General features: G+C 26.7%; 1 protein-coding gene across 1 annotated transcript; it reads right to left on the bottom strand.

Annotated features, from left to right (window-relative positions):
* Positions 1-4,221: 4,221 nt before the first annotated feature.
* On the bottom strand, positions 4,222-17,309 carry LOC107440479 (proton-coupled zinc antiporter SLC30A1). The gene is made up of 9 exons (XM_016053404.3): positions 16,942-17,309; positions 15,287-15,492; positions 14,984-15,206; positions 13,748-13,909; positions 10,280-10,421; positions 10,156-10,199; positions 7,278-7,360; positions 7,000-7,191; positions 4,222-6,011 (listed from the first exon to the last, which is right to left on the bottom strand). The coding sequence occupies exons 2-9, from the start codon at positions 15,461-15,463 to the stop codon at positions 5,769-5,771; spliced, it is 1,266 nt and encodes a 421-aa protein (XP_015908890.1). The 5' UTR covers positions 15,464-15,492; positions 16,942-17,309; the 3' UTR covers positions 4,222-5,768.
* Positions 17,310-25,870: the final 8,561 nt, after the last annotated feature.

The following is a 25,870-nucleotide window of genomic DNA, read 5'->3' as shown; positions in this document are numbered from 1 at the left end:
GCTCACTTCTGAAATTTTAATTCGAAGTACAATAATGAAATAAATCACTTTTCATTAGTGTTATTTGTTTTGTATAGTAAATGGAAATTTAATTGTGGAAAATGTCTAGTAAAAGAAAATATAGATTTTTAGCTCTATATGAAGTAAGACTTATATGTACAAAAAGTGCTTTGCTTTGTAAGATTTAATTATTTTTTTTATTAAATGTTGTTTTCAATCATGTTGTATATGAGTGGCATGAAAAGATAGAAGGTATTCCAGATATGTTTAATGTAAAATAGAAACTTGATTTTTACATACATATGTATGTGTGAGCGAGCAATGATCTACCAATTACATATCACATAAAAGCTTTTTTGTGACGTAATTTACATATTTGTGTAAAACAGTGAAACTAGTCTTTATTGGTATAGTTCCAATTTACATTCTGATATTGACTAAAGTCAAAACGTCATTTACTAAACAAAAAATATTTATTTTTTAAAAAATGTGCCAATCTTGCTATTGTTCTTGAAAACATGGATCTAGTGCCTTTTTATTTTACTCCTGTTAATTCATGTAATATATAATAAGTTTCTCTATAAGTTCCATGAAGTTTAGAAACAAATTTTATTAATTATTAGATGAAAAAAAAATGCATTTGATAAGCTGCATTTACAAATATTTTATGTGGTTTGTGTTACTCTGGGAAATTCATGTTTGTAAATTGATTATTGCACATGTTGGTGTTAGTTTTCTTGGTTTTAGTTTGCACAAGACGCTTTGTTTTTTAAAAAATTTTTATATATTAGCGTAAGCCTTACCATGTAATCTAAAATGTTTTTTTTTCTATGCTTGAAAATTTTATTTTATTGAAACTATCAAAAACAATATTTGGTTGAATTGTTAGTAAATTTTTTAATTACCTAATTTCTTCTTTTAATTTCAATATTGATTGCTAAGTTAGCTTGGATATTATATTTACGTTTACTAATAAATTTTTATAGCCATAATAATTTGTCTTTAAATTTATAATGATTTCAGTGTACAAGTTTTATTGATCTATATCATAAATTTGCAAGATTTAGATTTTCAAAGTTAGAAAAAAAAATTTAAAATATTTGAATAGTTACTTATGTGCAGCTATAGGTTTTAAGACTGTCTTCGCATGCTTTTAATTATCTCATTTTTTTGCTGGAATAACAAGTTCTGAAACAACAAAAACAAGATTGTTTTTTGTTCTTTTCCTTCAAAAAAAAAAAAATGAACTTAACAATATGAAACTTTTTTTAAAATAACTTTTTTCTTGAGAAAAAATGTATCCATTCTTATTATGATACAAAAATTTAACAAGTGACACTTTTTATGTTTTTGCAATATCTTCTCTATACCCCAAAAGGATTATTTCTTGCGTTTATTAGTATTGCAGAGTTTTATTAGTGAGTAGTATCAATTTATTCAAAATATTGTTATGCTGTGTAAACATTAAAAGCAATACAACTTAATTTAGTTCACTTTAAATAAATTTAAACAAGTCACAGTTATAATTTTTTATGTATATATTGTATCTTCTATTTCGTAGTTTCTTCTGTTCATTGACCCAACAAAATATTTTATTTTTTCCAACTTTAAATCAACATTTTTAACACCTTTCATGATTAGCAAGGCAAAGTAAACAATTCTATAATTCTGATGATTCATTTACTACATGATTAACAATTTAGACTATGCAATTAATTCTTGTGAAAGTTTATTTTAGACATCATATTGATACAAACAGTTTATGTCTGAATTTTTTATAAGTTTTCTTTTAGGATTTCTTTATTATGAAATAACAATCTTTCCAATAATAAACCATTTAAAAATAGACTGTCATTTTTCAACCCATTAACTTAAAATTCTACCGTGAAGTTGTTCGATTTTCAGCATTAGAAACTAGTGACTTCAATATTTGTAAACGAGAAAGTTATGTATAAGGGAAATCGTCACTTTCTATTTTGTCGATTGCTAGTTGCTAAAAAGAGTTGAAAATATTTTTTGAATAGCATTAATTATCTATATTAAGAGATCATTACGAATAGCTATTAAATGTTTGATGTTACTTTTTAAATTGGTTAAACTTCTATTCACTTAATATTTAATTTTACTTGATGCACCTGATTATGATTGAGAGTAAAAGTAATGTCTTCAGATTTTTCATGATGATTATAAATAATTGAAATTATTTGCAATTCAATTGGTGTGTGTGCTTAGCAGCATTTCAATAAATTTGTGGAAAAAGAAACTATTTTAAAATTGTAAAAAAGAAAAAAAAACTAAAATTTGAAAGTGAAAGAATGTCATTATTTTTATCATGAACTTTATTTTTGATAAACTGTATGTTGTTCTTTTCATTTTTGGTCAACTTTGTATTAGCTGTGAAAAGTTGAGTATGTGTAAAATAATGACATAGTGTGGGGGTAAGACAATTTAATCCTGCATTTTATATCTGGTTCATTTAATACATGACATTATAAATAACCAGAATGCCTGTGCCTTAAATATTTTTACAAGAATCTAAATTGATTGCAAATGTAATTTTTACTTGTTTAACCAATTATGCTTATTTGTGTAAATAGTTCACTTCTGTAAATTAGGGAGGTTTAATGTGTTGCAGAGTTGCTTTATAATATTTGTGTAAATATTCATTTTTAAGCACTGGTGTATAATTATTCTTCTCTATGACAAAATAAAGTTTTGGTACATAGTAAACAATTTTTTCTCTCATTCATATGGAAAAATGGTGTGATTTTTATATTTCTTTAATTCTGTGATAAAATTTATTATTAATTTAAGAAATAAATTTCTAGAAAAAAAATAAATATTAATTGTTTTTCACCTGTGACATAATCTGAGTTCCCACTTAATTTGGGAAAAAAAATGTCCTAAAATTTTCCAAAGTTTTTCAGGAAAATTTCGATGTAAATCCAGACCATATTTAGTCCAAACCATGCATTCATTTAATTGGAAAATGGTGATTTTTTTTTATTTGAATTGTCAAATATTAGATTTTGTAAATAAAAAAAATATCCTTGAAAATTCAAATGGAAACATGGGAAAGTTTCTCTAAAAAGTGAAATATTTACTGTGAATAATTGTAATTGATAATACTTATTTAAGTGGAATCTCAATAACTTATATCATTCAAGACTAGTTATTTTCAAGTTTTTTTTTTTAATAATAAAAATGCTCTTTTTTTTTACTATTCCTTACTTTTTGGAGTCAAAATAGAATACCCTGACAATTCCAGGTATTCCCTAACTAGTCTTAAGTATTTAGCTAGTGAAATGAGTCTTCAAAGAATAGGTTTTTTTGATTGAAAAAGAAAATCTGTTCCTTCCATATTTAAATCCAAACTATTTCTGTTAGTAAATATTAAAACTTCGATGAATATTTCATCTATGTTTAAAATTATGCACAAAAAAAAAGTCAGATAATAAAAACATTGCTTCATCACTCAAATGTTATTAACTATTATCTCGATTTTATAAAATAACTAATTAAATCATATTTAATGAATACAATATTGATCTAAAAGCTTCTAGGAATTTGTGCTGCAAATTAAGGTACATTTTACACTTCAATTGTTCAAGTTACAACCTGAAAAATGAAATCAAAACTTTTTAGTCTTTTTGATAATGCTAACCACAAATGATAAAAACCACGAAATTCAACAGTTCTAATTTAGTGATTGTTTTGGATTTAAGTTATTTCATGAAAAAGGAACTCAAACAATTTCGCATACCAAACATTTAGGGTGATAAATTCAAGGGTCGTAAGTTTATTTCAGTTATTGATTCGTCTCTTTTACTTATTTTTAAAAAGGATAGATTCCAATCAACAACAGTAATTTTATCATGAGAGATCAATCATTGATACAAAAATTTACTGATATTTCCTTTGCCTCACAATGAGACCTGTGATTGTAAATAATCTAATTACTATTATCATTACAATGAAATCAACAATTTACCAAGTTCTATATGATGAAAGCAAAATTAATATTTTAAAAAATTCAAAAGTTAGCAAAAAAATAAATTTTTTTTTTTGAAAGTTTCTTATATAAACACACAGACTCAGACACTGTGTAAGCCAACAGCAAAATCTAAATATCTCTCTCTCTATAATATATATATATATAATAACAGATTTTGAGTAAGACTAATACAGCATTGATTCTAACAGCAATTTACAAGTCTAGAATTACATAAAGAAATTTATTAATTTTTTGTACAAAACAAAATATAAATAAAAAATTTGTACAGTGTCAATCAAATTAGTTTCATTTTAGAATTAATGATAGAAATCACGTAATACAAAGCATTTCAGAAACAACTCATTTTATGGAAGTAAGCTTTTATTGTATAGAAATACAAAATATAAAAAGAAATGCAAATTTAAAAATATTCTAGAGAAATGCAATATCAGAATGTATAAACAAAACTAAGAACAGGTGCCAAACAATAATCAAAATGATATTTTTTGCATAATAATTTAAATGACATGAAAATAAAAAGAACAAATATCACACAATGTGTGTGACATTAAAAAAAGAGAGTAAACATTTAAAAAAAATGAAAGACATTAATTCACAGTTTTTAAGTCTAACAAATGTCCAACCAATGCTCAAAAAAACTTTACTTTATGAAAAGACTCTAGTAATGTAAAAAATGAACTGAGCTAAACACTCAAAGTCACGGGAAACAACTTTTGACTACATTTTTGCAGTAATAAAAGTATCAAATTAGTACTGAACTGTACAGTTGGAATGCAGTTACAGAGCTTATATTATGCTACAAGTATTTCTTCAAGGTATATAAAATACTTCAAGTGATTAAGTATTCTTATGTAATGAATATATTACACAGCAAAATATTAAATGAATATATAAAGATGGTAAAACCCACATATTTGATAAATAAAAATTGAAAAAAATTTTGTACTTAATTTATTTATATTAAATTTTCTGAATATTATAAATGTATTCAAAATATGCGATTCCTTGTTCCATTGATATAAAAATTTTGATACCTAAAAAAATTTCATTTTAATTTTAATAATGTAAATATTTAGAAAGTTACAATCTATCGAAACATTCTGTATGCTTTAGAGGGCTACAAATCATAAGATCAGTGGATAAAAAAAAATTTCTTCCTAAAAAGATCATTGAATTTTGAATAAACAATGGTGTTGAGGATGTACAACCTTTTTTTGCAAAAGGGACATTTTTATTTGACAATCATTAGGAATTAAATTTTTTTGTTGATAATATAATGAATAATAACTTACTTTACTTAAAAGAAGAGTAATGTCAATTTGATTTGAATAAAAAAAACAAAAAAAACATTTGAAATTAAACGCACTTTTTCTTCTTCAATAAATTTTTTATAACATTTATAAGAAATTTTTGTTTTTTACTTTAGAAAAATTTCTTATATCTTTATGTTTTCGAAAAGAATAAAAATTGTTTTGAACAAGTTTATTGATATATTTAAAAAAAAAGTTTAAAATTATTTAATTTTAGTTAGAATTGATCAAACAGGAGCTGTAGGTTGTGCACCTCAAGTGTAGATGAGAGACATACAGAAAATTTTGAAAACTGAATATAAAAACCTTAACTGCTCCCGCCAAATACATTTCAGTTTGTCAATTTATATTTAAAAAAACTAGAGTATCTACTGCTTTTCTTGATCAATAACAGCATCCCAAGGCAAAAGTACAGCCACATTCAGACAAAGATTGTCATGTCCTTAAGAGTGTCGATTGCTCATTGCAGAACAGGCTGCATTCAAATCTCCTCCCTCTATTGATAGAGTGATTTCTTCGGGATATGTTTCTGAGTTGGCTCCATTGTTTACCCTCTGCCTGCAAGCTGGAGCAGAACGAGGTGTTTGCGGGGACTGACCTTCCTTTTGAGGACCACAGCAAGTTTGAGCTGTACAATTTGTGCTAGCAGGACAATCTAAAACACAGTTTTCTTCTTTCTCTTGATACTAAAGAAGAATAAAAACAAATTAATTTCTTTTTTCAGTCATCTTTCACAAAACATATTTTTTCAGGAAAACTAGTCAAGAGCTTATAAAAACGTATGAAAAATATCAGACCTTAATAATAACTAAGTAAAAAAAAACAAACTTACTTCTTATAAGAATCGTGATGTTGGATTTTAAAATTGTGCAAACCACGATATTGGGTTTTAAAAATGCAAAAAGACAAATTGCGATCTTTAATTTTTAAATCTCGTGAATACAAATATTGAAGCGTAATTTTTAAATCAAGTGAATACAAATCGCAATGCCCATTTTTAAATCACATAAATTAGAAATTCAATGTTTGATGTTACAAGCACACGATTAAGAATCGAGACATTGGAATTTATAAAGTGAAAATATCAGATAATAGCATAAATATCGCGATATTGGATTTATAAATTATGTGAATATGAATCGATACATGTAACTTTTTTATTAGGTCGATACGAAAAACCGATGTTTGATATTAAAACCGTGATATTAGCAGATTCCAGCTCAGTTCCAACGATTCAAAATGGCAAATCCGCCAAACCAATCGAATTGGTGGAAGAATCACATGTATATAAACGTCTTGTTAATGGGATTTAGCATAAAATTTTTTCAGATTAGAAGTTTTAGATTTGCAGACATCCGCAAAACAATGATCTTGAGATATGCGTAATTTTGCGATATTCACAGAAAAATCAAGACCTGCTTTTAGATCCAGAAGAATGATGCGATTAAAAAGAACGGAATTCCGGACTACTCTTGGAATGTAAACACCCCTGTATTTAGAAAGAATATTTTAATATTAATCTAAATAGCATTTTTTTGTGGTAGTTTATAGCATTTTTTATTAACAAAATGCTAAGTTTTAAGAGTTTTTACATTTTTGGCTGTCAGTATGAATTGTTATATTGAAAGAATATGTTTTATTGAAAATATGTAATTAGAAAAAGAGATTACTTACTGAAGGAATATCAACAAATTCTGGCTGTATTGTGGTAGAATGTATTCCTTCATTATGAAAAAATTCTTTCACTTTCTCAGCAATCTGCATATAATCAACTAAATTTCTGCATCGAATATGGGCTGAAGCTATAATTCTTTCACCAGCTAATTGCCACACATGAAATTCATGAACAGCTAATACTCCATCAATCTGTAATTTAAAGAAGAAAATAATTGGGAATTCAGCTATGATGTGTTAAAGGTTTAAAATTTAAGAAGAAACAGAATTTTTCTTACCTCTTGCAATAACTTTTTTTGTAATGAATCAACTTGAATATGAGTTGGAACAGTTTGCAATAAAATCAAAGCAGATTCCACCACTAAAATAATTAGAAAATGTAAGATAAAAATCTAGTAATAATCATCTCACAGCACAATATTGAGATCAATGATAATTATATAAGCTTTTTAAATTGTATTCCAATATGAAGACACAGTGAAATCTCTAAGAAAGAACACCTTTGTGTAGCAAACTCTTTGGGATGCAAGGCTTTTTTTCTATAATTTGTATTGAAGGAAACCTTTAGGAGAGCCTCACCAGGCAAACCTCTGCACCAAATATTGAAAAGGTGAAATAGGGAAACATAAAAATATTAATAGAAATTAAATTTTATAGATGCCTAAAGGGAATTCAGGGTAGCCACAGAAAAAAAATGAACAAAATAGTTGCTTTTAGTAGCCTGAAGCATGAAAATAGTTGCAGAAAACTATGAAAATAGTCGCCTGAATAAGAACAAAAATAAAACTAAAATTTTATTAAATGCCTTAATTATCATATACCATTTGATCCATTGAGTCAAGTTGGTGGCAAATATGATAATTTTTACATAAACTAATATATATATATATAGTGAAAAGTGATACTCAAATTCGAAATTCATGCAGCATAATATCGTATTAAAAATTTTGTTTTTTAAAATTAAATTATGGAAAATTTCATAACAATAACCATGGAAAAGGCGATCGAGAAACGAAATAGACTTATGATAGAATCTGTACAAATTGAGCGCATTAAGAAGTGATGACTCAAATTTGCAATCTAAAATTTTTTATTTTTTAATTATTTATTTTATTTTTTAAGAAAAGAAATTCAGTGTGTTCAGAAAATTTCATGGGCTGCAGGTTTTCAACCCAATTTATGCTAAAAAAACACTGCTAGGAGTACAGAAAAAGTCTCCTTTTCCTGAAAATAGTTGGGTTTTTATTTTATTTTATTATAAAGCCTTTTCAGGCAAAAAATGTTGCCATAGTCGCCTTATGCTGAAAATAGAGTTGCATTTTAGTCGCCTGTGGCAACCCTGGGATTTCTACTAAAAAATAAAAGGAGAAAAATTAGGAAGTTAGAAATTTGAATATACAGAGTTCAGTTGAACATACAGAGTGGTTTATACTAAAAATATACCGTAACTTAACAAATGGAATACTAATATGATACATACTTTATAAGTCAGTGAAATAGAGAAAATTAGCTTTCTGATTGTATATATATAGATTTGTTTATACTTCTTTCATAAACTCTTATATTTACTGTTGACAGTGAATTAGTGTTCTAGTAGACAATAATTTATCCTTGTAACTGGATAGATTAGTATTTTAAAAATATCACATAGCTATTTTCATCAATTAGGAATTAGTCTATTAGAAGTTATTTTAATGATAAAAATACTGAAAATGTAATTTGATGACCATAATAAAAATATATAAACATTTTATTCAAATAACTTCAATTAGTAAAATGCTTTCAAATACAGTACAATATAAAAATACCCTTGGCACTGCCATAAAATACCGAAATAGTTCACTTCTTTACAAACCACTTAAATTAATAAAAAAATGCAAATAATTTTACTAAACCAGTCTCTTTTCAATGCAATACATGCTATTAAGTAGGTGAAATAAAAATGTTATTAGTTATAACAAATTACAAGAAATGGCATTACAAATTATTTCTCTTGATACTCAGAGTATTTAGCTAACTGTTGCTTCAAACTAAGAATACATTTGAGAATGAAATTTTAATTCTGTTGTTACCCAGACAGTATCAACAGACTAATGAATAAAGTATTTTTATTTTAAAGACATACCTATGCACTAAAATAATTATTTTGCATACATTATAAGGGATAGGGAGCGATTAAAATTAGAATTTTATTTTTTTTAATAATTCCATCAAATTAAGGGTTGACCACTTTTTTTCCCCTTTAAAAATGTATTTTTGGTTAAGCAAGCAATAAAGATAACAAAACTGAATAAAAATTGTTGCACAATACTTTAGCAAATTTAAATTTATTACAAACCCAGACATAGGGACATATTTAAATTCTCAATATTTTGAAAACAAATTTTCTATGTATTTTCCGTGTTAATAGGATTAAAAATATTTTAGCTAAAAAAGTTGAACATAAATAATAGATCTAAGTTTTTTTCTTTTTCTTTTGCTACAATGTTGAAACAATAAAATTTAAACTTATTTTTGAATGAAAAGAATTCTGGAAGTAATTAATTATTGCAAATTTATTATATGCATAGATAAAACTTAAAAGCATTTGAATATTAGATCATAATTTTTTGTTGCCATTTTATTGAATAATTTATTCAGCAATTACTAAAATCAATGATTGAAATCGCGTGATTAAAAAAAAAAATATCATGGATTCAAATCAATTGTAATTTTTTTAATAGGTGCATGAAAATAATTTTCAGTCTTAGGTTAATTTGCCGTTACAAGTGCTTTTAAAACTTATTAATATATAGTTCATGTAAAATGATAAAAATTATCTATTGATGACCAGAGAAACTTATATTGTTTTTCAATAATGTTTTCTGATCCAAACTAACTTAATTCTCCTTGGATATCCAATTGGCAAACTGTCTCTCTGTCTTTAAAATTTTAGGATATTTAGTATGAATAAATATAATGATTTTGTTTATTCACTGAGTAGCTTATAATAATTAAATAATTTAAAACAAATTTACTAACTATTTTTGCTGTATTACTTTTAAATATAAAGTTTTATTAATATACTTTAATTTGGCTGGTAAATATGTAAAAAAATACATAATGATGGGTATTATTATTTTTTTGATGTTTAGTTTAAAATATTTCTATACTTACATAATGGCCAGGTTGATCGCATAATAAGCATAACCATGAAAATACTAAATAAAGAGAATACAATTAATTAATCTCCATATATCAGTAACATCACAATACAAATAAAATGAAATATTAATAATACCTTAGAGCAGGATCCACATAAAATCTGTACTTCCAATCTGTCAGCCAAATAACAAGAGCACTAATTATAACAATAACTGAACCAAGGGCATCAGCAAGTACATGGAGAAAAACACCTCTCATGTTCATTTGACTGCCAGTTGCTAGGGAAAAGATAAAAGTGAGAATTTTCTATGAATAAACTTTCAAACAATAATAATAATAAAAAAAAAATTTCCTCCTTGACATGTACAAGTTTAGATCCAATGGTAAATTATGAGTTTTTCCAGTTAAAAATTTTTTTTGCTTCAAACCCTTCTGTTATCTATCTGAAGCTAGATATGGTTGAAGTTTAGTTTAAGTAGCATTAAAACAATTGAGAAAATAGCAAAAAACTTATGGCAATTCATGTCTTTAAAATATATTTAAAGAAAAAAAAAGGAGCTGGTTTTAACTTTTCTATCTTTACTAAGATGTAGCGTGCAGGGGTGCCCACAAAGGCGACAAGACACATTAAAATTCCAAGGAGGAATACCCTTTTTTTAAAATTAGATATATTTTTGCAGTTTTAAACTGTAAAATAGACTTCGAGGATATTTTTGATTGTTAAAAGAGGTCTCTTAGTCTATTAAATCTACATATTAACTTAAAAGTATCTTATTATAAATACTTAACACACAATTATCAAATTCCTTTGTCCAAAGATAATTCCAAACAAAAAACAATTTTAAACAAGCATTCAATATTTCCTTAGATTTTATCTAATAATGGTGAAACAAAAATTTGAATTTTAAGGTGTAAAATTTTTTACAGCATTTTTAAAGAATGCAATTTTAAAAAAGTCTTGAGATATGGCAAAATTTGCGAAAAGTAAAATTGACCTTAAGGGAACCAAACTTTTGACTGCTCTCGTGGGACTATAATTTTCAGATTAAGGTTACTCCCCTATTTTTAAGGTCAAGAATCCGAATCCTTTGAAAAAAAGGTAAGTTTAATCAGAGAAAGCATGTATTTGCAGCCATTTCACTAGTTTAAAATATTGTCTGCACCAGTTTTAAGTTGCATAATTGAGGTCAAGCTCACGATTCTTTGAGACTGAGTTCTGGTACATGAAAATCTGATAATCAGATCAAAAATTATTCAGGTTGTTTCATTCTTCACATTGTATATCTTATCAGTTAAACTTTTTCTTTTTGGTGGAAGGATAAAGTTTAACATTCACAAAGAATAGGGGAGCATTCATATTTAGGAAGAAGGTTAATCCCCCTCCAGTATTTTCATTACTCTTATACCAATACTTCATTTTCAGTACTCTTATCGCTAAAGATGTGAAACTTGTCTAAGTTAGTTGAAATTAGAAATAAGTTTTATGGTTATCACTTTATTTTAGTTATTTGTTTGCAATTTTTCTCAGCTTTTTTAATGTAAAAGAATTAATTGCAGTAAAACCATGTTTTCAAGCTACTTACTCTTTTGTTTGAAGATAAGAAAGATCTTATTAACTTTCTTTTAAAATTTCAAATTAGTTTTGAAATTATAAACTGAGTTTTTAAACTTTTTTAATGAAATTCATTCATATAATTTGGAGATATCGAGACGGCAGAAAATTCGTATTTTTGCTCTGCTTTAGTAACAAGCTTAATCCTTTGAGAGACTTTTGTAGCTATCAAATTAAATATGACAATATCATCATAGAAGTTAATTTTAAAAATATAAAACATTATCTTTTTGTAAACTTTAAAATCTTGTATATTAACTTACTTTTTAAAAACATATAATTTTATTTAAGAATAAATATTTACATTAAATTAAAGAAAATCAAATCATGAATATAACAAGATTAACGAATTAACTAAAATTCATGTAATTTTTAAAGCGAGTACTAAGATTTAGAAGTCTGTTTTTATTGGGGAGGGGATTTCTAATCCTGTGCTTTTCTTCTGTGAAATAATTGACTAATATCAGGGGTCTGTCCAGGCTGAATTTACTACCGTTTAGCGGTACCTTCACAAATTCAACTTTAGGAAAAACGGTAGTTTCACAAATTCAATTTTAGGAAAAACGGTAGTTTCACAAAATACTTTTTCTTAAAATTTTATTTTTGTATCCCTTAAGAAAAGATAAATCCATATTTTTGTGCTGATTTTTTAATACAATTTTTAATTTTTCACAAATTATGTGTAAATTTTCACAAAATAGGTACCTCTCAGAAAAACCTAGACAGACCCCTGAATATGCATTGTATTCAGATATAGCTAAAATACAGTTGTTGAAATAAAAATTTTCATGTACATATTTTCGTATTTGTTGAAATGGGGCCCTTTTTTTAAATTTTTCTTTTTTTTGGGATGCTCTATTAGCCTTGGGGGCGGGGAGCACCCCCAATAATTACAAAAGAAGTTACAAAAATTATATTGCACAGGTCTCTCTTTTTCTTATATAATTATAGAAAATATGTCATTTAAAACACAAAATATGTAATTTAATTATAGAATTTTTCAGTGACAAAATATGTTGACAACTCAGTTTTAATAATTTTTATTTTTGCACTATTATACATATCAAAAGGAGTAAAGCAAGATTATTTAAGAATAGACAAGCGATTCTAATAAAAATATTTATTAAATATTCGTATTGAAATGATTCAGATTTTAGAAATACAAAGAAAGTGAAGTATAAGGTAAAACATGTCAATAAATAGTTTCATATCTTCAAAAAACTGATAAATTTAAAGAAATATATGCTGGTTTGTATAATAATTAACATAAGAGTTTCATAAAAATTAAAACAGTTAAAAAAAAAATCAGTGATTTTGAATAAACTTCTTTGAAATCACATTGCGGCGAAAGAGCTGAAACTAGTTATGAGAGTTAAAAAATTACTTGCAGAAAGCGTTTTGTCTTATCAAAGTGAAGATACTACCTGTCACCTGTGTTTCAAAATATAAAGAAATTTTTTTCCCCTTAAAGAAGTTAAAGTAATTCAATGGATAAACATATTATAAGATATTCCTTTTTCGTAATAATCTCACTAATAAGATATAATCAAATGAGAATGAATGTGAAAGCTCGTAAGACTGTAGATTCCATATTATAATTATAACATCTAATGAATTATTTTAAGACAGCATGTTAATTTTTGAAGAATTGAGATTTATTAGAATTTTAGGTGAATATTAAATCAAAGACAATTTTTTTAATAAAAATTTTAAAATATCTTAAGTAAATACAAATTAAGCTTTTCTTTTAGTACTTTCATTATAAATCTTTTACGAAGAATAAACTGTCAAAAATATTAATACACAATTTCATTACAAAATATGATTTACAAAATATTTCTTCCAAGTTTTGGATGGCATTCTGTCTTTGAAAAATGTAAATAAAATTTGAAAACTTTGCTAACATAAAACGAAATTTCACTGTTAAAAGTACTTTAAAAAATTAATAATTAATTGAAAGCATCAAAAATTTTTATTTATTTAATTACTCACCCATTTGACGATTTCCATGTGCATCTTGGGTCGTATTTGGCAAATTGTCTGATAGTCTGTAATTTTCATGATTTTCATTTATATCTTCCTCAGCAAGAACTTCTTCAATGGTAGGTAAACTTCGATGATGAGCTCTACGATGACTATGGCCATGACCATGTTCTAAAAAGATTAATAATTTATTAATAAAATAATTTGATGGTCATTTATTTTCAGAAGTGCTTAACAGAACAGAAACATTATAAATCACATATTACAATGCAAAAGAAAAGTTTCTAAGACGTATCAAAAGTTAGCAATTATTCAGAATTTTAAAATCATGATTATCTCTAGGAATCATATTAAATAAATATGAATTACTTTAAAGCTAAAAAAAACTACCAAATGAAAATATTATAAAATCAAATAACTAAACATTAAATAAGAAATTTTAAAAAAAGTAAATTAAATAATTATAATTGATTAGTTATATAGACATTATTTTGTTTGCTAATAATTAGTAAGATGGATAAAAATAATTGGTTCATTAAAATAGAGCATAAACATTTGAGAACTTAATTATTCATGCATGCATATTTTGGAGATGGGAGCAAGAACATTATTGGTTAAATATATCTGTGAATTACTCGTCAATCAGAATCTCAAAGATCATGTATGCAATCTTTTTGCATTTAGGGTGAATGCCCTTTAAATATAATGCATAATCGCTCGCTCATCTTTCTGCCAACGCTCATATGAGACAGATTCTGTCTTTTGGAGACGCTTTGGAACTCGGCATTGTCTCTATTGTGCCAACTGAACCTGGATCTAGGGATTAACCACTAAAATGTTTACATTGTTGCTTAAATACCTTCTCTACGGATTATAGGGCACAACAGATATAATGGAAGAAATCAAAATGTTTTTTTCATTATTTGAAAAATTTACTCACAATGTTACTAAAAGAAACACTGATTTTCTTTTTATACATTACATTAGTGTCTTTAAAAATCAAAACTGTAGCCAGGTTATAGAAAACCCTGTAAATCAGTTCAGATTGAAATTGAACCTTGTTTTTAACTCTGCTTGTTCATTTTACATCAAAAATAAAGACTGGTATAAAAGTTTGTTGTTACATTTTATTCAAATACATATAGGACTTTAAATCATGTGGAAAAAAAATAATTAAAATTAGAGCATTTATCAATATTATTTAAAAAATAACAATTTAGTTTAATTTTAAAACAGTTTACTCACCATGAAATAGGAAAAGCCCAACAATGTTAACTATTAATCCAGCTATTCCAACATATAAAATGAGTTTGGGATTACGAATCTCGTCAACTTTAAACAACCTTTTTAAAGCTTCAATAAATATAGAGAAACACAAAGCTACTAAAAATACTGCATTAACCAATGCGCCTAAAACTTCCGCTCTGGCCCAGCCAAAAGTGTTTTTAGACCACTTTCTAGGAGACATCTGAAATTTTAAAATAAATTATAGTTCTTAATTTTTTAAATAAAAAAAGTTGATAAAAATCTTTAAAAATATATCAATACCTGTACAGATAAAAATGCTATTATCAAAGCTATCACATCTGACAGCATATGGAAAGAGTCTGCTATAAGCGCAACAGAATTTGTAAAATAACCTACAATGATTTCAATGAAGAAAAAACTTGTGGTGAGAGTAAACATACTCATCAACCGACATCTCTTTCCAGAATATCTCCCCATTATTCAAATGATTAAGTAATCTTTCCTACCTATAATAAAAATGAAAAAGGTTATTTAAATTATAAGTCCTGTTTTATTCATACAAAATATTCTTTATCCATTTATTTTCAGATGCATAGCCAAATTTTTCAACAAAAAATAAGCACTGAAAAAATATATTTAACCACTTTTGAAAATTGTCAAAATCACAAAATTTTGGTCTAAGGATAATTATTGGGTATTATAACTATGAAACAATTTAAAAATGTAACATAATAACATAAATGTAAAATTACAAGAATTCTATATGTAGGTATATATTGTAATTATTTTAATAAAACTCTTTTTGTTTTGAAAATTACTGTTAAAAACAAAAATTTTGGTGTAGCAAATATTAAATAATTATAAATAAAATTTTTTAAATTGCAATTTATCCAATCCCTTAATTTGTTTAATTATTGAAAATAAAAATACAAAAGGATAATTTTATTTATAAAAAATTATATTTGATTTTTAAGAATTTTACCTTTTATTAATAATTTACTTCTTTTAAATTTAATTTTCGTGGTTTGAAGGCTTAAGTATTTTTCTTTCAGTTCATTAATTATCTAAAATAAAACAGCAGATTTATTGAGACAAACCCAATTATTTCTTATTCAAATTATTTCTCATTTAATTCTAAAATGAATAAGCAATTATCAAGCAAAGATTTCTTATTGTTATAAATGTTTCAAACAAGATTTGAAAGTTAAATTTAAATTTTTAAAAAATTGATAATCTTCATGGAAAAAGAAGAAGCACCTTAGAAATAATAAAGTTTTATTTATCAATGATGCATCATAATTATTATCCTTTTCTATCAGATTGCAGAAAAGAAATGAAATCTAAGGAAGAAGTCAGTTAATTTGATTAAATATCCCTTGTTTTGTGGCAAGTATTTAATTAATTAAATAAATTATTACACACATAGTTTTAAAACTAATTAATGTAAATAAATACGCATATTCAATTTAGAAATCAAACAATCAAAGAACATAAATTTAATTAAAAGAAAACTAATAATTATTTAAATATTTAACAATGAAGTGTTTCACTTTAAAAATTTTCAACTTGCTAAATTATGTTAGACTGAAAAAAAATAAGAGGAAAAATGTAGAGAAAACAAACAATTGTAAATTAAATTTAGTTGTTGCTAACGATTCGAAAATTAAATTATTATTTTTTCTTTAATTCCAGAGAATCATCATTCACACTGACTAGTTTTATTGAGGAATATAGTAAATACTGTATTCAAGAGTGAAAAGTTATTCACGGACTTAATAGATGTATGAAATAATAACAAAACTTGCAATAATGATGTGAAAATAGTGAAAGCGTAATTATAGTAAATTTGCTTATAATGCGCTTATAACTACTTTATATTTATAGTAGAACGCTGTCCTCAGTAAACATTCACAAATAGTTAAATTAGCTCAAACAAATTAAGATCAAAAGGTTACCTGGGGAAAAATGAAAGCAATGATAAGATGTTTTAACAAAGATAATGATAGCATGCAAAGTTCAAGAAACACAGTCGAAAATTACACGTTTTTTACATATCGTAAAAAAAGGTTTTGCACACATCACTCTTTTTGCACCCAGGAACATGCTCAAATGAAACTTGCTAAAGACGTGTTAAAAGGTTCTCTATGTTGGTACCAGATAATTCAAATCGCGATTATTCGATTGACATTAAAATATTATTGATTTCTTTAAAATTCTTGGTAGTATTAGCAGAGGAAAAAACACCATAAAATTTTAAAAAATTTGTTTTTACAAGTTTCTTTCTTTTTTGTTTTCCGAACAATCGATCCAACTTATCGGTTACAGTTTCAATCTTGTGCTCATGTTCATTTATGTTTTTTTCTTCCAACCAATCGAGAAACTGGATATGCGTTTGAAACTTGAAATAAAATTATAATTAAAAGATAATTGAATAGAAATGTCAGTGCCTGATTTATTATAAAGCCTGTGAGGTCCAGACTTAAGTTCCCCCTCAAATTTTCTCATCTCATCGTGAGAATATTTATGTTCCAACGATCCGCAAAGATAGGATCGAGAAGTTCTAAAATTATTTAATTATTATTTTTACTTTTTTATGATTTAAATCCATAAGGATCCAATTCAATGTTATAACTATAATTTAACTATTCTAATATCTTGCCGTTTGTTAAAAAGAAGGAAAGAAAAGGAAGAGATAATAACTAACAGAAGAGAATATTATCAACAATTTCGAGCCTTATCACTATACCTTGAGTTAGATTCAAATAAAAATACCCTTTTATTTAATCCTAAACCGGATATCTGTAAAGACTTTTTTCGAATAAATTTAAAACCTCGGCACGAGTGAATTGATTTCAAAATATTTGTTTTGCATAAAACAGCCTTAACATTACAAGATTATTAGTGGTACATGAATATTATTCCACAGTAATTGCTGATACAAATCATAAAGACGAAAGAAAAGGAAAGACTTGTTCAAGGAAATTTTAAATAAATAATTAAAATTTGAATCATCTTTGAATCAAAATCTTAATTAAATCTTATCATATCATAACACAATGATAAATGAATGCTCCTTTTTTTCCCTCTATATAATTCGTACAAAGTGTGGCTAAGTACTTGTGAAAGTATTACGTAAGAATGTAAAAAAAAGTTGTACTTATTTAGAAAATATATACCATAAGTATCTTTGCTAAGTAAAAGTTATCAGACATTTATACTTAATTTAATATTTTTTATTGAAACAAAAATGTAAATAAAATATACACACTAGAAAAAAATGAATAAATAAATAAAAGTGAAAATAAAAATAAATGGAATAAATAAAAGAAAAATGACGTTAAGAAATTCGTATAAGTCTTAAATCTAGAGTAATTTTCTAAAATTAGGAATTTAAAATTCACCTTTCCGAATTTAAAAACAAGTAGCCATTAGGTTTTCTGCTACTTGTACCTGGTCGTATTTTTCTACACTACGAAAATTCAAATTAATTATCATGAAATCAATGATTAAAAACAATGTGATTAAGGTTTTGAAAAAAAAATTAAGATGAAAGAGTAAAGCGGTCAGTTTTTTTGATAAAAAATTATTTATACTTTTTTTCTTAATTTTTTAAAAATTTATTTTTTTAAATTTAAGCAGTAAGTACTCCAACCCCCCTCCAAATACCCCTCATTGACAAGGAGTGTTTAGTCGGTCGAAGTGTTTGTCACGGAGCGTTTGGAATTATTTTAAATGTAAAAACGTGAAATCAATAGTTAAATGTGTTTTTGAAACATTTTTATGTGTTATTTTCGTCGAAACTTTACCGCTACTCACTCCACTAGACACTGCTAATTGAGAAATAGTTTTTAGTGGTAGAGAGATCGATATTTTAAGATTATTGGATTTTATAATATTTTTTTTAAAATTTAATAACACAGGAACTTTGTATTTGCACAAATTTTGTATTTGGTCACTTAAAATTACATAATTTAAAATGATAAAAAAAAGTTCGTATATTCGTACAGTTTAAAATCTTTTCGATTATTAAATAAAATAATAATAAATAATTCGGAAAAATTATTTTTCAAGCGGGATTTTCCTTGAGAAATTGAATTTTATAATCGTAAAAATGTTTCGATTCGTCTAAACTTTATTAATTTATTAATAAATTCGCAAAACTTTATTAATAAATTCGCAAAAAATGTTTCGATTAGTCCAAACTTCAGATAGTTTTCCCACCTAAATTATTGGAACCATATTTTCCAGGTAAAAAAGCGATAAAAAAAAGAGACATGTTTATTCAGAAAAAATGTGTTTTTGTGTCTGATATCGTAACTTAAAATATTATCTGCTTTTAATAATTTTTATATTTAAATTTTGGTCCTTGAACCCTTAAAATCGAGCCCCAGTGCATGATAATCCATCAAAAGTTATTTCGGGTGCTCACTTTTTAATTTTGCGCATTACGAACATGAATAATTAAATATTTCTCACTTATATGCGTACATATGATACTCTAAATAGCCGAATTTTTACAAATTACGAGCAAAAAGTTTCCTTCTATTATAATTACTGAAGTGTGCCCCACTTAGTTAAAGCCTCCTTGATTTTGTACTATAATTACGCGCAAAGAAAACCAATGTGAAACAAACATGCATATTAAGAAAGTACAAATATGTATTTATGTATTTATTTGTATCATAATACAAATATGTATTTATGAGGAGAAATTCACTCTCTACTCCACCTAGATAGAAAAAAAAGGAGGGATAACAATGTTCCATCGAATTAAAGTCACTTTTTATAACAGTCAAAACGTCCACCACATTTTTATAAGATTTGAAATATGTGATGTGATTTGCCAAATACCAATACGTGGAGGATATTAGCATCAATATAGTGCCAGGTTTCAATGATGACAATGATGTCATCAATTCTGCAAGGGATTGAAACTGCCCTTTTGGGAGGTTAAGTTGATCACTATAACTGCATCTTTCACACACAATTAATAAGCTTCCACCCTGCTGAATAATGGATAAGAAAAATTCTTTTACATCGCAATTTGCTTATATGATATATAAAATGAAACAGTACATGAGAAAAAAGAGGATATCTTTTTAAATGGACAGCGAAATGGTAGCTATTTAATGGTGTGGGCAGACTTTGTCTATGATAGTAAACTAAACGTGGTTTTTTCAATAAATCAGATAATCAAGACAATCAATAAATAAGCGAATTAGAAATTATTGAATCAATGAATATGCGAATAAACGAATTAGTAGGTTCACGAATAAATGGAATAGTGAATGAATTATAAATACAAAATGATGGAACAACTAAATAAGTTAGCGAATCAATAAATCGGCAAATTGACGTGTCATATCGAATCATTGAGATTGCGATTTAATGAACCAAGGAATCTGCAAATCAATGATTCATTGTATTTCTGTTTAAGTGATTCACTTATTTATTGATTCATTGATTCACTGATTTGCTCATTCATTGAACTACTGACTCGTCTACTCCTTCATGTATTGATTTATTGAGCTATTAATTCATTTATTTGCAGATTAATTGAGTAGTTGGCTCCTTTATACATGAATTCGTTGACTCATTTAATTGATCATTTATTGTTTCTCTTATATGTTGATTTTTTCAATTGTTATTTCGGTATTTCGTAGATAAATTTATTCATTTGCCCTCTTATTAATTTAGTGTCAGATTTGTTAGATTGCTCATTTTTTGATTCACCGATTTGTACAATCTCCAATTTTTAGACATTCACTCATTTATGTTTGATATGTTGTCCATGATATATGTCCATGATATGTTGTCCAACTAAGCAATTGATTTTCTGATTCATATGTTTTCATTTTTTTAATAAACTTTTCATCGATTATTTCATTTGCAGATCCAGCCATTTACTAATCTTTGGGTTTGTTGATTTAGTTTTTCATTGATTTCTTTATATATTGATTCGATCATTCATTGATTTGATGATTCATTGATCAGCGATTTATCAATTCACTGATTTGTTCTTTTGTGCATTTCAGTTATTTACTGATATAGGTAGTATAAACAGTTTCTAAAAAGAAAAGTTTAAAAAACTAAAGAAGTAAAATTTCAATTTAGTACTTTTTTAATCTCCGCTAAAAGAATTCGTAGTAACAGAGGCTCCTATACACTTAATTTTTTTACTCGTAAAAATAGTTATTTACGGTTATCTATACTATGTTCGTAAATATCTTGTTTTATTTGATTAAAATGGATTGCTCGGAAATAAAATAGAATCACTCAATAAGTGAATCTTATGAGACAAAGTCTTCCATTTTCAAATGCAGTAATCTAGATTAATAAATAAATAAATTGATTGATTTTTATTCCCCCTTGATTAGAGTTAAATAGATTTGAAAGAATAACAAATAGGTTGCTGAGGTAACTGCAGAACAGAAACATCGATTAACGAATGTTATATAGAACTATTGATTTCCGAATAAATAAGTAAATACAAATATTTTATAAACATGCTTACATGTTTATTTATACATTCTTAAAATGCGTTAAAATATACCATTATTTTTCTATGTTAATTTTTGATCTTAAATAGTAATTTGATGGAGAATTTTTTTTTAATCATGAAAAATAAAGAAAAAATCTTTTGAAGTTTTAATTTTATTTCTCTCACTGCTAGTAGATATTGTGTATACTTAAAAGGCGTTTTCTCTATGAATATTAAAAAAAAAAAATTATGGATATTAGAACGAAATTTTATGTAAGAACGAAAGTATTTTTCTCTTAGATATATGAAAGAGTTTTTGTTCTAAATTTTTTCAGGTAACACAGTGGCAACACTGTAATTCATGAATAATTCAGTTAGATTAAATACACTAAAATAATTGAAATTTTTTTTTTCTAAAAAAGCTTCGTTTTGTGTTTCTATTTTTTTCGTAATTAGATTCGTTTTCTTTCTTTCTTTATTTTTTTTTAATTTAGCCCAGATTAGATGTCAGATGGTGCTGAATAAAATGAGGAGCACATTATTAGAATGTTGAATTTTCTGTAGATTCCCTCATATAAATGATTCGAAGATAACGCTAAATAAACTTTACTAAGATTGAAGAAACTTAAAGCATTCAAGGTTAATATTTAACTACTCTAAGAGCCTGACTTCAATTATTGTCATGGCTGTTAATAATGTCGAAATATTAATTTCAGGCTGCATCCTTCAAATACAACTTCAAAGAAGTAATATATTAAAGTTCCAAGATATTTAAAAATTAATTGAAAAACTAATTTAATTAAAAACAAAATTCAACTTTAACTCGTACATATCTCAGCTTAAATCCCGTTTGTCATATGGGATAAAACAAATAGTAAATAATCACTGAATCGATATTAATCAACGTTACGAAATCATGCGAAAAATTGAAAATCTTAGAATTAATAAAGTTACCATAATTCCAAATTTGTTTTTACTTTTTATTCGCACGAAAATTCTGAAAAATAGCAATATTAAATGATGTTAATATTGTTATTCGAAAACAACTGACTTTTCATCTGCTTTTTAAAAGTTTTTAATAAACTCTTGCAATGCATTTTAATATGAAGCTATCGGGTTCGAATTCCAGTGATTACTGATTATTACGAATTCTGCACCCGGCTCGCACCGACCACAGTGCTGATGAAAAATATCCTCAGTAGTTGACGGATAATAGGTTAGAGTCCCCTTGCCCTCCGGCTAAAGTTTTCGTGGTTTTCCTCTCCATGTCACACAAATGTGGGCTAGTTTCATCAAAAAGTTCTCCACGAAGGTAAATTAATTTCAATACTTGATCCACCGTGATGGCTCAGGGGAAAGAGAGTTCGCCTTCCAATGAGGTGAACCGGGTTCGAATCCCAGAGATGACTGGTCGATGCGAATTCCACATCCGGCTTGCATCGCTTATAGTGCTGACGTTAAATATCCTTTGTGGTAGACGTATCATGGGTTAGAGTACCCTTGCCGTCAGGCTAATCGTGTAAGGGTCTCGTGGTTTTCCTCTACAGTAACGGAAATGCGGGTAAGTTCCATTAAAGAGTCCTCCATGAGGGTAAATTTCTCCAAGAGTTCCCTTGTACAAGATCCAGGAGTTCCCTTGTCTTCTGGATTGAGTTCAAAATTACCAGGTTACGGAGTTGAACATCAATAGTCGTATACCCAAAAAATTGGGTCGGCTGTTCAATGACGGTTATGAAATATAAAATACTTGATCCAGAAGTTCCCTTGTCTTCTGGATTGGGTTCAGAATTAAAAGACTGTGGAGTTGAATATAGGTAGTCGTAGACTCAAAATTTGGTCTGCTGTTCAATTGGCTGGCAATTTGGTGGCTACAAAATATGAAATAAAATACATTATAATACAACAATTATATAACAGCTATATAAAATGAAAGTAATATCAGGAAAACCAGCTAAAACTGTATCTCCTCGATTTTAAAAGTTGGTTGGCCATTAAAAAGTTGTTTTTAAATTTTTTTCGTACTTTTTCATCTTAGGATTAAGTCTTTAAAAAAATTGCGCTTTACTTTTTTTCTTCTTTTTATTTTTAATATTTCCACATTTTTGTAAATTTGGTATTGAACTGGATATGAGGTCAGATGCATTTGAATTGTATATAATTAGAGAATAGATAGATAGAGATAGATAGAAGTTATTTCATTATTCGCAAAAAAAAAAAAGAAAGAAAAAAAAAATCAAATTTTCGTAAAACTTGAAATAAGATTTAATGTAATTTTTCTTTTTGTAACTAAAACGCTATGGAAATAATTAAAGAGCAGCGAGACCTTAAACCGAGTTCTTGTCCTGGTTGACTAAATCTCTTGTTACGTCATTCCATTCACAATAAAAAAAAAATTAAAAAAATCTCTGTTTTAAGTTACAGTTAATATTCCTGTTTGGCAGCTTTACATCATAGAAGAACTAAACCTTGAAAGTTTGTTCAAGGAATTAATTTCAAGCGGAAGGTGAAATTTTTTACACATACTTCATTAAAAATATTAAGGAAATGCCGGAACACCCCATCGAATTGCCACAAGCTTTCACGCACCAGTGTTTTGAATCGTAAGGTTAGACGTTTAGCCTTCGCGTATGTAAACAATATGAAGTTTCATCTTAGTCAGAAGTGTGAATGAAAGAAAGCATATGTTATATCGTAGCTCGTGCTCTCAGTTGGGAAACAGAAAATTGAACAATAATTTCTAATCGGTAATATCATCTTTAATAGCTACATATTTAACACTTTCACTGTGTTGAAATACAAGAGCATTATTATTCTATAATAATATAATAACATTAGCATAGAAATATACACAACTTAGAAAATTTTAGTTATTGAATAATTTCTTACATCTGAAATTCAACAGTACGTCTATTTAAAAAAAAAAAAGTCTTATAAAAGATGAAGAACACAATTTTCCGGTCAAACGATTTTGCAAATAGGTATCGCATTTTCGGAACGCTTTCAAATTTTCATTTTATTTGTTTCAAAAAAATAGATTTAGTGAGGTTTTTTTTGGGGGGTATATAACATTGGTGAAAAAAACTTAGACACCTCTCGTTATTTTTCAAACTAAATTTTATAAAAATCATTGGAAACTAACCATTGTGTTAGAAATGAAAATTTAAGAACGCTTAAGGGACAATACTATACGATGAACTCTTTTTATATTAATAATTTATAAATATCAAAAATTGTGTTGTAAATGCTTTGAAAAAATTTTGGCTTCAGGAAAGAAATTTAATAAAAATGTAGTTTCTAAAAAGGTTTTAGCAGTGTGTTATTTTGCCTTTCAGGCGTATAACTTCCAAAAGATGATTTGGATAGGATATTGCAAAGGTTTTTACAAATGATGAAGGGCAATTTCTGCCATTTACATTGGTTGCTAGTTTCAGTTCAGTTCAGTCTTCCCCGTGCTTTTTGCAGAAAACCACAGTTTCTTAATATCTTTATTTACTGATAATTGTTCAGTCGTGAAATTCGATTTACAGATTGAAGTATTATCGATGGATTGAAGCAACAATATCAAAGTTGTGACCATCAGTTAGTCTTTCATCTGGTAAAATTATTGGTATCAGGAGGGTATCTTATTAATATATCTTAAGGGGGTCTTAAGTGTCAATCGATTGAATTTACTTCAAACTTTGTGAAAACGATATTATAGTTTCAGATCCGGCATTGAAATTATCCCATATCACAACCGAGCACGCTTTGATAGATATGAAGTTTGTCTTTTATTAAGCTAGTAATATTAACTTATCTGGACCCTTTTAGATTACATTTAGTTTCATCAGTAAATATAAGTTTACGTCATGAATTTGGCATAAGAACACGCCATAAATTTGACTTAAGAACACTATGTGAAGCAAACTTTAAACGTTATTGTGCTGTTTTGTCAGGCGTGTTGATGGCATTGTGTTGTTTTCGTAGATTTGGTTTGGAACTTAATTAAGAAAATTTTAAAAGCGTGAAAATGTTTTAAACATCTCGTAATGCTTTTGATGTAACAGGAAGTTACAGTACGAATATAATTGATGTTGAAGTTTTGATTCATCAATCGTTAATTTTATGACGCGAAGGTGACAGTGAAATATTAGCTTTGATGTGCGTCCGTGTCATTTATTATTTTATTTCGTAACCATTTGGATTCGACGAAGACATTGTGTGAAACTGTCTTTGATTTTTCAATTCTTTCACCAATTTATCTTCCACTTAAGTGATGTTTTCCTTTTTCTTCATCTGCCAAAGATTTGCCAGAACCTATTCTTGAAAATAATAAAAAAGTTCCATGTCGCAATTTTGAAAAAATGAATTCCATTTCAATTTAGATGATTTTTAGTTTATCGAAGCAGAATATATTTACCGAT

This window comes from Parasteatoda tepidariorum, chromosome 2 (genome assembly GCF_043381705.1).
Source record: "Parasteatoda tepidariorum isolate YZ-2023 chromosome 2, CAS_Ptep_4.0, whole genome shotgun sequence".
Lineage (NCBI taxonomy): Eukaryota > Metazoa > Arthropoda > Arachnida > Araneae > Theridiidae > Parasteatoda > Parasteatoda tepidariorum.
This window is presented reverse-complemented; position numbering and strand designations above follow the sequence as displayed.